Genomic DNA, 11413 nt, shown 5'->3' with positions numbered 1-11413 from the left:
GGCCTGAGAGGGAGTTCACCAGGCAGGCCCAGCTCCATCAGGGCTAGGCTGAAGGAAGAGGCTCCTCCCTCCACAACTGCCAGCCATTGGCCTGAGAGGGAGTTCACCAGGCAGGCCCAGCTCCATCAGGGCTAGCCTGAAGGAAGAGACTCCTCCCTCCATAACTGTCATCCACCTGCCTGAGAGGGAGTTCACCAGGCAGGCCCAGTTCCATCAGGGCTAGCCTGAAGGAAGAGGCTCCTCCCTCCACAACTGCCAGCCGTTGGCCTGAGAGAGAGTTCTCCAGGCAGCCCAGCTCCATCAGGGCTAGCCTGAAGGAAGAGACTCCTCCCTCCATTACTGTCATCCGCCGGTCTGAGAGGGAGTTCACCAGGCAGGCCCAGCTCCATCAGGGCTAGCCTGAAGAGGCTCCTCCCTCCACAACTGCCAGCCGTTGGCCTGAGAGGGAGTTCACCAGGCAGCCCAGCTCCATCAGGGTTAGCTGGAAGGAAGAGACTCCTCCCTCCATAACTGTCATCCGCCGGCCTGAGAGGGAGTTCACCAGGCAGGCCCAGCTCCATCAGGGCTAGCCTGAAGGAAGAGGCTCCTCCCTCCATAACTGTCATCCGCTGGCCTGAGAGGAAGTTGACCAGGCAGGCCCAGCTCCATCAGGGCTAGCCTGAAGAAGAGCCCTCCCTCCAGTCCATCTGCCTTGATCCAGGCCTTAGAGGAAGAGAAGAAAACTGGACCTCATCCCCTTTCCCACCACCATTCCTTTCTACATTTGTGCTGTGTCTTTTAGATTGTAAGTCTGAGGGCAGGGAACTGTCTAATTAAAAATAATAATTGTAAGCCGCTCTGATAACCATTAGGGCTGAAGGGCGGGGTATAAATACCATAATAAATAAATAAAATCAGGATTGGGGAACTTTTATGATCCCTACATATGCCTTACACTATAGAATATGTAGGGGTCAAGGTTACAACCTACAAATATGTAGGTTACAAATTCATAACTGCAATCATTAATTCCATCCCTTGTATTTGAAAAATTCTTTATCTTTCTAAAACAAAATATTCCATAATCCATAAACATAGTACTATAATTGTGTGCCCCTACAAGGATACCTACAATGATCTCAGTTGTTCATATATACAGTTGTCCCTCAATATTCACTGGGAGGGTTAGGGGAACAAGACCCCCGTGAATATGGAAAAACCACAAATAATAAAAACACTGTTTTTAACTGAGAGGACACCTCTCTAGGATTCTCTAGGTCCTCCAGTGCAACTCTGTGGTCAATGTCCAACATACACTGACCATAGAATGGCACTGGAGTAGCTACAAATGGTCTTTCAGTGCAACTTTTAGTTAAAGTTGACCACAGAACTGCACTGGAGGACCTAGACAGTCCTAGAGAGAACATATTAATGAAATCTGTGAATAATCAAATCTGCAAATATCAAAGCTGCAAATATGGAGGGATGACTGTACATCTTAGTCAGAACACTTAAGAGCCTAGCAAATCGATAGTGGAAGGATGTTATGCAGGAAAGACACCACAGAAGTCAGGCCAAAGGTCACACCAATGAAGAAAGCAGATGGCTCTGCATGTCACATTCAAAAGGTTTTCTTGTGAGTTGGGAGAGAATCAGATCTAAATACTATGCTGGAGAAGGATCCATAACCAGGAAATAAAAGTTCCTGTAGGTCCAGAAGAATTTTTTTTTTTTCACCAGGGAATTTTGGAAACAGGATGGTTTGCCCATGTCTTGAAAATAGGCCAAAATAGCTATGAGTTAACAGCAAGTTGAAGAAACTGATAGGTCCCAGTTAGGAAGGGAAAGGAGGAATTTGAGCAACTGTGAAATTCACACCCCAGGTTGATAATGCTGTTGAGGAAAGGGGAAGGAGATGAAATGTAGCCACTTATAGGTTGTCCACATGATGCATGCCCTGATTCGCCATGCTGCTCTACACGGCATGCAGCGTCACAGTGCTTCTCTGGCACTGCGTCCACATGATGCAATACCAAAGGGCCTTTTGCAGCCCTTTTTATGTCCTGGAATTCTTGCTAAACATACCAAACTAAAGAAATTACTAGTCCAAAATATCTGTGTTGAATGCAAGTGAATGAACTCTTGTCACTTTAGATGCATTGTAACTAAATATTTGATTCAAAGTACCTAACATAATTTTATGTGATAAAAATAACTTACAAAAAGCAAATACTTACTCTGTCAAATTTTGACCTGTCAAAGATTTTTCCATCTTTTTATATTTCATTCTTAACTGCTCTTCTTTTTCTGAATCATGAATTTGCCTTTTACTTTGCTTCTCCTCTAAGAAAGCACAAACTTCTTCAGCCAGATGTTCTACTCTTTTGATGTTGAATCTAAAGGGAGGACATTCAAACCATTGTTACTTACTTCTACAGTTGGCCTTCTATATCCATGGATTCTTTTTCCATGGCTTCAGGCATCCATGGCTTGAAAATATTTTTAAAAATCATAATTCACAAAAGCAAACATTGATACAATCTGCCTTCCATATCCATGGATTTTTTTCATCCACAGATTTAAGCATCCACAGCTTAAAAATATTCAAAAATAATATATATTCCAAAAAGCATATCTTGATTTTGCCATTTTATATAATACATCATTTTACTATATTTATAGCACTTGAGCATCCACAGATTTTGGTATCCACAAGGGGTCCTGGAACAAAACCTCAGCAGAAACATTTAAGATTCCTTGGCATACTCCCTTACAAGTTTACCTGTGCCTTTTACAGATTGCTTCACCGGCATAGGTGAAGTTAGTATATCAGATTTGTACATGCCCATATAACACCTCCTTGTTATGCCAACACCACTTGATGCCATTAATTTGTTTGCCTTACTTACAGGAAAAACAGTGCAGGCAATTTATTTATCTGTTGTAGTTTTTCAACAAAATGAGGAAAGTATGTTCTCATCTCTGTTTCAGAAGAATAAGTTGGGTGAGGCTTGAGGAACTCCAGCACTTCTTTTGCCTAGACAAAGCAATAATGGTTTAGGAGTGGAGGATATTTTCAAGAGGACATTTTGGATAAGTAGCAATAATGCTCAATAATAACATTTGCCTCAATCCAGATACCTCTCCCAACTAAAGTAGGTTCACTGAAACAATGGGATTTTCACAAGTGCTGACTCATGACTCAGCAACTGATTCAGTGTTGGGACTATTAGATTTAAGTAACTGTCCATCTGCATGCTATGAAAATCCCATTCTTCATGTAACAGTTACCAGGAAAAATACACTATACAGAACGTGTAGGAACCGAGGGCTGTGTTGCTTATGTTATTGAGGAGTGAGACACCTTGAATCTGGGAAGACAATACAAGATTGAGATAGGTCCTGATGGTGTTTGTGGGTTTGATGGAGATATTCCTGAGGTTGGCCTTACTCCTGGGACGATGGTAAGGGACAGTCCACATGCGAGACGAGTGGGAGTTTCTACTGGTGGTGGTGTGGGTACTCCACCTGGAGAATCCATCACCTCTCCCTCCTATCTCTGGTTCGTGTGGACTGATTTGGGGGATTCCATTGGAGATGGGACTGGGAGATCCTCTCGCTCAGAAGGCAAGCCTGTCTGGGACTGTGGCTGTTGGACTGGTGAAAGGCTTTATTTGGTGGATAGGTCTCAATGAGAAGCGGTCAGTTGAGCCCTCTTTTTTGTGTGTGCTTTTTATGGGTGATTCCAGACCACAATTAACACATAGAGATGGTGTCAAGAGAGTGGCCAGTACTAGCAGTACTTGCCTAGGTGTAGAGCAGGAGATACCTGGAGCATTTCCATGGTTGATGGTTTTATTGCCACCTATATAGAAGAACTCAGCAGACATTGGTTTTTGTCAGTGATATTTCAGGTCATATGCTCCATGACCAATGTTGGGGCTCTATGGGCCTTTTCTCAGTGGAGCTCCTTGAGGCAGGAAGCACAGGTACAATGGACATGGAATTTTCCTAAGGCAGAGGGTGCACTTTGAGTGTCTATCCTTCTCTAGAATTCCCCTCCACAAGTGGAACAGAGTTTGAATGAAGCTGATGGGGCCATAAACAAGAATTCAGGGTCAAAACCAGCAAGAAAAATCAGCCAGACAATGAAGAATTGTCAGGAAAATATTCATAAACTAAGTGAAAGAAGCTGTAGTGGATGAAATAAACAAACAGAGGTTGGAGAGTCAGGGAAACCTATATAGCTAAGGGTAAAAGGGATGGGGCTAATGCCAAAACACTAGCTCTACAGCTTTAGAAGCTCCAAAAATCACACTGCAGGTCCAGAAATCCAATTTTGTGTGAGTAACAGAGACCATGAAGAAGAAAAAGGGCATCAGTATCTAAGAAAAGTAATAAAGAAATATTCTCAGAGGATATAGAAATGTTTGTACTGGTAAAATCTCCCCTTCTGTTCAACGCTATTTTCGTGATCTTCAGTCTGTCAACTCTAACCATCTTGGTCAGACCCTGGATTCATCTCTCTCTTCCCTAAATCTTGGGGATTCTACTGAGTCAGCAATGTCTTTATTTAACTCCACTCTTTCCTCAACTCTTGACCACTTTGCCTCTGTCTCTGTACGCACTTCTTCCTCCAAGACTAGGCCTCAGCCCTGGCTTACCCCCCCCCCCATTAAGTTTCTCCGATCCTTCTCTAGAGCGGCTGAACGTCTTTGGAGAAAGTCCAAACAGTGGGCTGACTTTATTCATTACAAATTTGTTCCTTCTTCCTTCTCAAGTGCCCTGTCGATGGCAAAACAAACTTATTTCAAATCATTGATTTCTGCCAATGAGAGGCGCCCGCAGAGTTTGTTCTCCACCTTCAACACTTTGTTTAAACCTCCCTCTCCTCCTGTCACTTCATCGTTCTCTCCCAATGACTTCGTTAACTACTTCATCTCAAAGTTTACCACTATTCGCTCTGAGATAGTCCCTCCCGATTCTTCTTCTGCTCATAATCTTCTATCGCCCTTGCCTAAAAAAATTTCTGTTTCCTCCTGCTTTTTTGGATGAACACTCTACACTTCTGAACTCTTCCAAACCTGCAACCTATTCTCTTGACCCAATTCCTACTCGTCTTCTAATCTCTATAACTCCCTCTTTCCTGCCCTCACTTCTCCATATCTTCAGTCTCTCTCTCTCTACAGGCTCTTTCCCATCAGACTTCAAACATGCTCTCATCTCCCCAATTCTGAAAAAAACTTCTCTTGACCCCCCCCCCTTTTGTCTAGCTATCGTCCGATTTCTCTTCTTCCCTTTCTTTCTAAGGTTTTGGAATGGGTTATTTATTCTTGCTGTCTTGAGTTTCTTGAAGCCAACTCCATCCTCGATCCCTTTCAGTCTGGTTTCCGCCCAAGGCATTCTACAGAGACAGCTCTCACTAAGATCTCGAATGACCTTTTACAGGCCAAGGCTAATGGCCTTTATTCTGTTCTCATCCTTCTTGATTTGTCTGCAGCCTTTGACACTGTTGATCACGGTCTTCTAGTTGATATACTTTCTGACCTTGGGTTCTCAGACTCTGTTCTCAACTGGTTTAGATCTTATTTGTCAGATAGATCTTTTGCAGTGGTCACACGTGGTCAGACTTTGTCCTCTGTTCCCTTATCTGTTGGAGTGCCTCAGGGCTCTGTTCTGGGTCCCCTTCTGTTTTCTCTCTACACACTGTCCTTAGGTAAACTCATTTGCTCTTTTGGTTTTTCCTACCATCTGTACGCCGATGACACCCAGTTGTATCTTTCCACCCCTGACAGCAAGTCTCGTCTTGTCTCACAGCTGTCTCCCAGTGGATGCGCCATTGGCATTTGAAACTCAACATGTCCAAGACGGAGCTTCTTGTCTTTCCTCCTAAGTCCACCCTTCAACTCTCCTTTTCTGTCTCTGTGGACAACATTTCTATTCAACCAGTCCAGCAAGCCCGCAGTCTTGGTTTCATCTTTGATTCTTCTCTGCCGTTTATCCCTCAGATCCAGACCACAGCCAAGGCTTGTAGATTCTTTTTATACAATATTGCCAAAATCTGACCATATCTCTCCATCTCCACTGCCAAGATCCTGGTCCATGCCCTAGTGGTCTCACGACTTGATTACTGTAATGTCCTCCTGGATGGGCTTCCTCTTTCTCACCTCCATCCTTTAATTTCTGTCCAGCATTCAGCTGCACACATTATCACATCCGCCCACCGCTCTGACCATATCTCTCCTGTGTTGGCATCCCTTCACTGGCTCCCTTTCCGCATTCAGTATAAGTTCCTGCTGTCGACATTTAAAGCCCTCCATGGGCTGGCCCCTCCTTACTTATCTGACCTTCTTCCTCCTCACCTTCCCACTCGGGCCCTCCGTTCGGGTAGTCAAGGTCGGCTATCCCAGCCCAGGATTTCCTCTGCCCCATCTCAGATTCACCCCTTTCCACTTGCTGCCCCTCACTCCTGGAACCTTCTTCCCCCGTGAGCAAGGGCCATCACTTCTTTAACCAGCTTCAAAATGGAGTGGAAGACCATCCTGTTCAGAGAAGCGTTCCCAGGCATTGCATAATTGTCACTTGCTATTTTATGTTCTTTTGTTGCCTGTTTTATTGAATCATTTCCTGTATTGCTATGTATTTTATATGTATTATCCTACTAGAGAGGCAGGCTAGCTCCAACAGGCCTCCCTGGAAGAAGATTACCCATCCACTAGAAGCCAAGGCCTCCCTCCAGTCCATCTCCCTTGGTCCAGGCCTCGGAGGTAGAGAAGAACTGCTGGATCTCATCCCCTTCCCCACCACCACTCCCTTCTCCTTTTGTGTCGTGAGGGCAGAGAACGGTCTAATTAAAAGATTGTATGTACAGCGCTGTGCAAATTTACAGCGCTTTATAAATAAAGGTTAATAATAATAATAATAATAATAATAATAATAATAATAGTCCATAAAGAGGTTGTCCCCATTCCACGGCTTTTGATAGCCCAAGAGTCAAAGTCTGAGACCAGAGTCAAAGCCATTACAGGTACTATGAGTGAATTTCCTAGCCAGTCACTTGCTCTATAGATATAAAATCTATCTTTTCTTTAAAAAAAAATGCTATAAAAAAAAAATCAGCTCCTATTGTCCAACATTCATCAGAAACTACAATGTGTGTGCGTGGGGGGGGGGTCGGCAACTTTAAAACGACACTATGCAGCATCAGAACATACAGGTCAGGGGAATACCAAACTAAGGAAATAACTCAATTACTTCTAAAGGTCAAATGAAAAAAAAAAAAAGATCTTTCATAAGTAAAAAATAAGAAATACCTCCTTTTTGTTGCCTTGTTTAATCCACATTTCTAATTCGTCTTTCAGCTTTGTTTCATAACATCTTGCTTCTGCCTTTGTGATTACAATTTTGTCCTTAAAAAACACCTCAGGATCCAGCTCCTTGACATTAAAGATCAGAAGCAAATTACAACTGTGTATCTTAAATGTCCCTCAGATACTCATTTTCTGAAAACAATTGATCTGAAAATGTACTACTATATGTGAACCATATGTACTTACATTTGCCTTTGGCCAGTCTCTCCTAGCTTTTACCATAGTATCATACAATATCACAGTTTCCCGAGGAGAGAGGGAAAGATCCAATGGAAAACCATATCTCTCAAGCTGTAATGCCAAATAAATTATTCAAAATTATGATAAATATATTAAATCTGCACAGAAATCCCAGATCAAGAGAAGATCTCTGGAACTTCCAGTTAAATTTTCATGAGACATTCAAAAGAAAATTTCTTATGGAACATCCAGAAACTTTCCCCAAGTTATGATTTTTCAAAATTCTTGAGTTTCTTTTTCATTTTGGTCTAATATGATTTTAAACTTACATTATCCGCAGTCAGTGCAGCACAGGGATGATAGTGATGGATTGTGAAGTCGCCATGACTGAGGGAGCATACATGTTTTTCTAAATCATTGTATCTCTCTCCATACATCACTGAAAAGAGAACAATCTCAAATACAGTATGTGATTTGAAAATCTTAGGATCATAAAGACAAACTGTGGAAGCTGGAATGCTGTCTTTGTCACAAATAATCTCTTTGTCATAACATATTCAGAACATGGAATTTACTCAAGACAAAAACGTATCTGCTGTTACAAACCATTTGCTTTTATATACACACCTAATTTAACCTCGTATGAGATATTTTGTACTCTGGCACTTTTCTTTTCTTTGGCTCCTTTTTTAACTGGTGTGAAAGAGCTGGGAGTTTGTGCTAGTACAGTTTCAGTATGTTGCCAATATTTTTTTATTGACCGCAGCCACCTTTAAAAAAAGAAAAGAATAAGAATTACTTTCCTATTATATATACCTTATCTGAGCAAAGTAAGTCTTTTGATCCTGCTTCCCTTCAGAACAAAAATATCCCAATCTTACCAAATTTTCAAACAACAGGCAGCAAATAGCAAACCACCTCAGAGCATTTATTGTCTAAGAAAAAACCTATGAAATTCAAAAGGTCACCATAAATTGACAGGTGACTTCAAAGTGCATACTTTGCTTTATTGTGTACTTGTACAGATGCACACAAAGTCCATAACAGTTGACATGTAGCGGTTAAGACTGTGAATAATGATAATTAAACTCCTAGTAGTACAGTACAACTAAAGCTGGACCATGGGGCAGAAACACAAGGCCAGTCTCTCCTAGCTTTTACCATAGTATCATACAGTTGCAGGGTGGCCACAGCAAACAACTCCACAGGCATCCAAAGAAGAGTAGTCATGGAAAGCCCGGCACCAGATGGTTGATGTTTCTATGCCATTTTAAGTTTAATTATGATTCTATGATTTTGTGAGAGCGGAAGTGAGCTGAACCATTCAGTCAGTTGACTGCCTTTGGGGCATGGACCAGCAAAGGTATGTGGATGCCAAAAGGCCTGCTTTCTCACTATTCCAATCCCGTTATTGCTGCATTCCCCCAAAACAGTGAGCTGATTTATGATATTTTCACAATGAAACTCCAGCCTCACTTTCCACAGCCCACTGCTAGGAATTCAGCAATATGTTTAGAAAATGAGATCACACCATTCAGAGTCTGCACACATCTTACTCAGCAAGATGCTTGGGGTTGCTTATGGTTGCAGAGAGAGCCAAAAATGGGCATCGAATCATAGCCAGCAAATGTTCCCAAACTTCTGCTCCAATTTCACCTCCAAGACAATGGACCTGGGGGGAAAATAGGCTGAATGTAATATGATGTGGCTACACATTTTTCTCTTTAGAACATCACACTATCATTTTTTTCTATAGCAAACACCCAGATTTTACCCAAAAGCATTTTCTTCATAAATCAATGTCTCTGGCATTATTATCAGGTTGATATCACCTTGTATCTCACTTTGACATCTCCGTATTTGTGTTCCCAGTTGGCACATAAATAAAAGGATCTACTTGCTGACTCAAATAAGAACACAAGAAAATATATTTAGAGACACTACTGCAGTTGAAACAGAGCCTGTCCCTTCCGCTTGGTGTCAAACTGGTCCTTTCTCAATTATGTCCTACACTGCACTCCATCCTCTTAATGTAGCAAATCTCTCTGGGAGATTCAGACATGGATGACAAAGTAAACCCCACTTGACCTGCAAATGTAGAGAGATGGAGGAATACTTGACCTGAACTCCGGAGAGGGAAGAGATAGAAGAGAGAGGTGGGGCTATGGGAGAGGCCAGAGGACTAAAGGAGGGGGGTGGCTCCTGGAGGGAGAGGAAGGATGTGAAGAGGCAGACACAGAAGGGACTGAGGAGTGGAGTCACATGGTGACCAGAGAGAGTATATCAGAGGAAACCAGCCTGAATGTTGGGTTTTGACGGCCACCCTACACCATGGGGCTCCTGACCAAGATGTCCTGAGAGCCAACAGGTTGAGCATAGTTAGGGACATCAGCAAGTCTCCAGAAAGAGTTTTGGGAGAGAAGACCCCAAGCAAAAGGGACAGGTCCCTGGTAAGGATCCAAGAGTTTAGGGCATTGTCTAGGTCAACCAGTTATGAAGGAGATTGATGGGATGCCTGAGGAAGATGTTGGAGCATGGTGCACAGTCCCCATTCCATTGAAAAGGCAGACTGGGAAAGTTCGGAGAAGATGGGAGTCAGGAGTGACTCATCAGGGGTGCTAGGAAATTCCTGAAGGAAAGGGGTGGAGGAGTTAGGCGTGGGAACCCTAATGGCATCTCCAAGTTAAGGGTTCCAAGGTAGGGACCGGTGGGTTTTTTTGTTGATGCTGGTTAAACGGTTCCCATTAAAGTTTGTTCTTGGAGCAACATTCACATCCAGCAGGCTCCCCAGGATGGAATAACCAAGGTGCACTATGCCTAGCCCTGCCCTGGACTGGGGTGGAGCCACATACACTCATGGTCCTATTGAAATAACTATCGAGTTTATCACATGGAGGTCCTTCCGTGTGTTAAACATCATCATTACATACCCCAAACGTCAGGGAAGCGCCTGTGGCACTACAGAAGATGAATTGCAGCTCCCGCTCGGTTCCCATCATGCAATCGTAACAAGGGGAGCCTCCTGGAGCCCTTTTCTTATTAACGATTTATCCCATTAATAAGCAAAGAGCTCCAGGAGGCTCCCCGGGTTGGATTGCATGATGGGAACCGAGCAGGTTGGACTGCAATTCCACTTCCGTAGCATCATGGGGATCACACCCATGACGATTTTGTGACATTTTGGGTACATATAGATGACGTTTAGCACACGGAAGGATCTCTGTGTGATAAACTCCAATGTTTCCTCATCTGCAGACATACAACGCCCCATTTTTGGTTCTGAGTCATGCTAAGGTTTGAAAGAACAGGATTTTAAATAGAAAGAGACACTGGGTAACAATGAATATTTCATTAATTGTGTTATATATAATGAAAATATACCTCATCAAATATAACATATTTTATCCTTTTGGCCCACTCTTGGCGACGAGGTGACAGAAGTAAGATTTCTAAACACTGAGGTACTGTTACCAATATCTGAAACAAAATGTAGGTGGATAGTTAGGAAACATGCTGCTAATAAGAGTCAGGAGCCATGGTTACAGCAGGGAAGGTTTGTCACTGTCCCTAAAATGGTACGGAATCCACAGATCTACTCAATCTGCCCCACAAAGAATTTTAGGACTGAATGTCCCTTTAATTGTTCCCCCTTACTATGTCCGCCCTTTGGAGAAACTGAAAATAAGGGGGATTGTGACTAATATTCAAAGACCCACAGAGTGCTCCTCAAGACTGTGCAGATCCATCTGCACTTCACTTTAACCCTCATGTTTTCCTTGTGAAGGCTTGACTGAGCTGTGCAGCCTCCAGTAGCACTCCTCTAGGTCAGGGGTAGGCAACCTTTTTGAGCCGGGGGCCGGGTTGCTGTCCCTCAGACAACTGGG

The 11413-nt window shown here is 43.0% G+C and overlaps 1 protein-coding gene across 1 annotated transcript in view; it reads right to left on the bottom strand.

The window, feature by feature from the left end:
* The window catches only part of DDX60 (DExD/H-box helicase 60), a 71863-nt gene that overhangs the window by 23890 nt on the left and 36560 nt on the right, over positions 1-11413 (bottom strand). Inside the window, 8 exon segments of the mRNA XM_042466845.1 lie at positions 2217-2375; positions 2889-3016; positions 7293-7415; positions 7536-7640; positions 7859-7968; positions 8157-8299; positions 9086-9201; positions 10911-11006. Coding sequence (XP_042322779.1) covers positions 2217-2375; positions 2889-3016; positions 7293-7415; positions 7536-7640; positions 7859-7968; positions 8157-8299; positions 9086-9201; positions 10911-11006 — 980 coding nt within the window.

This window comes from Sceloporus undulatus, chromosome 5 (assembly GCF_019175285.1).
Source record: "Sceloporus undulatus isolate JIND9_A2432 ecotype Alabama chromosome 5, SceUnd_v1.1, whole genome shotgun sequence".
Classification (NCBI taxonomy): Eukaryota; Metazoa; Chordata; class Lepidosauria; order Squamata; family Phrynosomatidae; genus Sceloporus; species Sceloporus undulatus.
The sequence above is the reverse complement of the archived record's forward strand: the minus strand, read 5'-3'. Positions and strand labels throughout refer to the sequence as shown.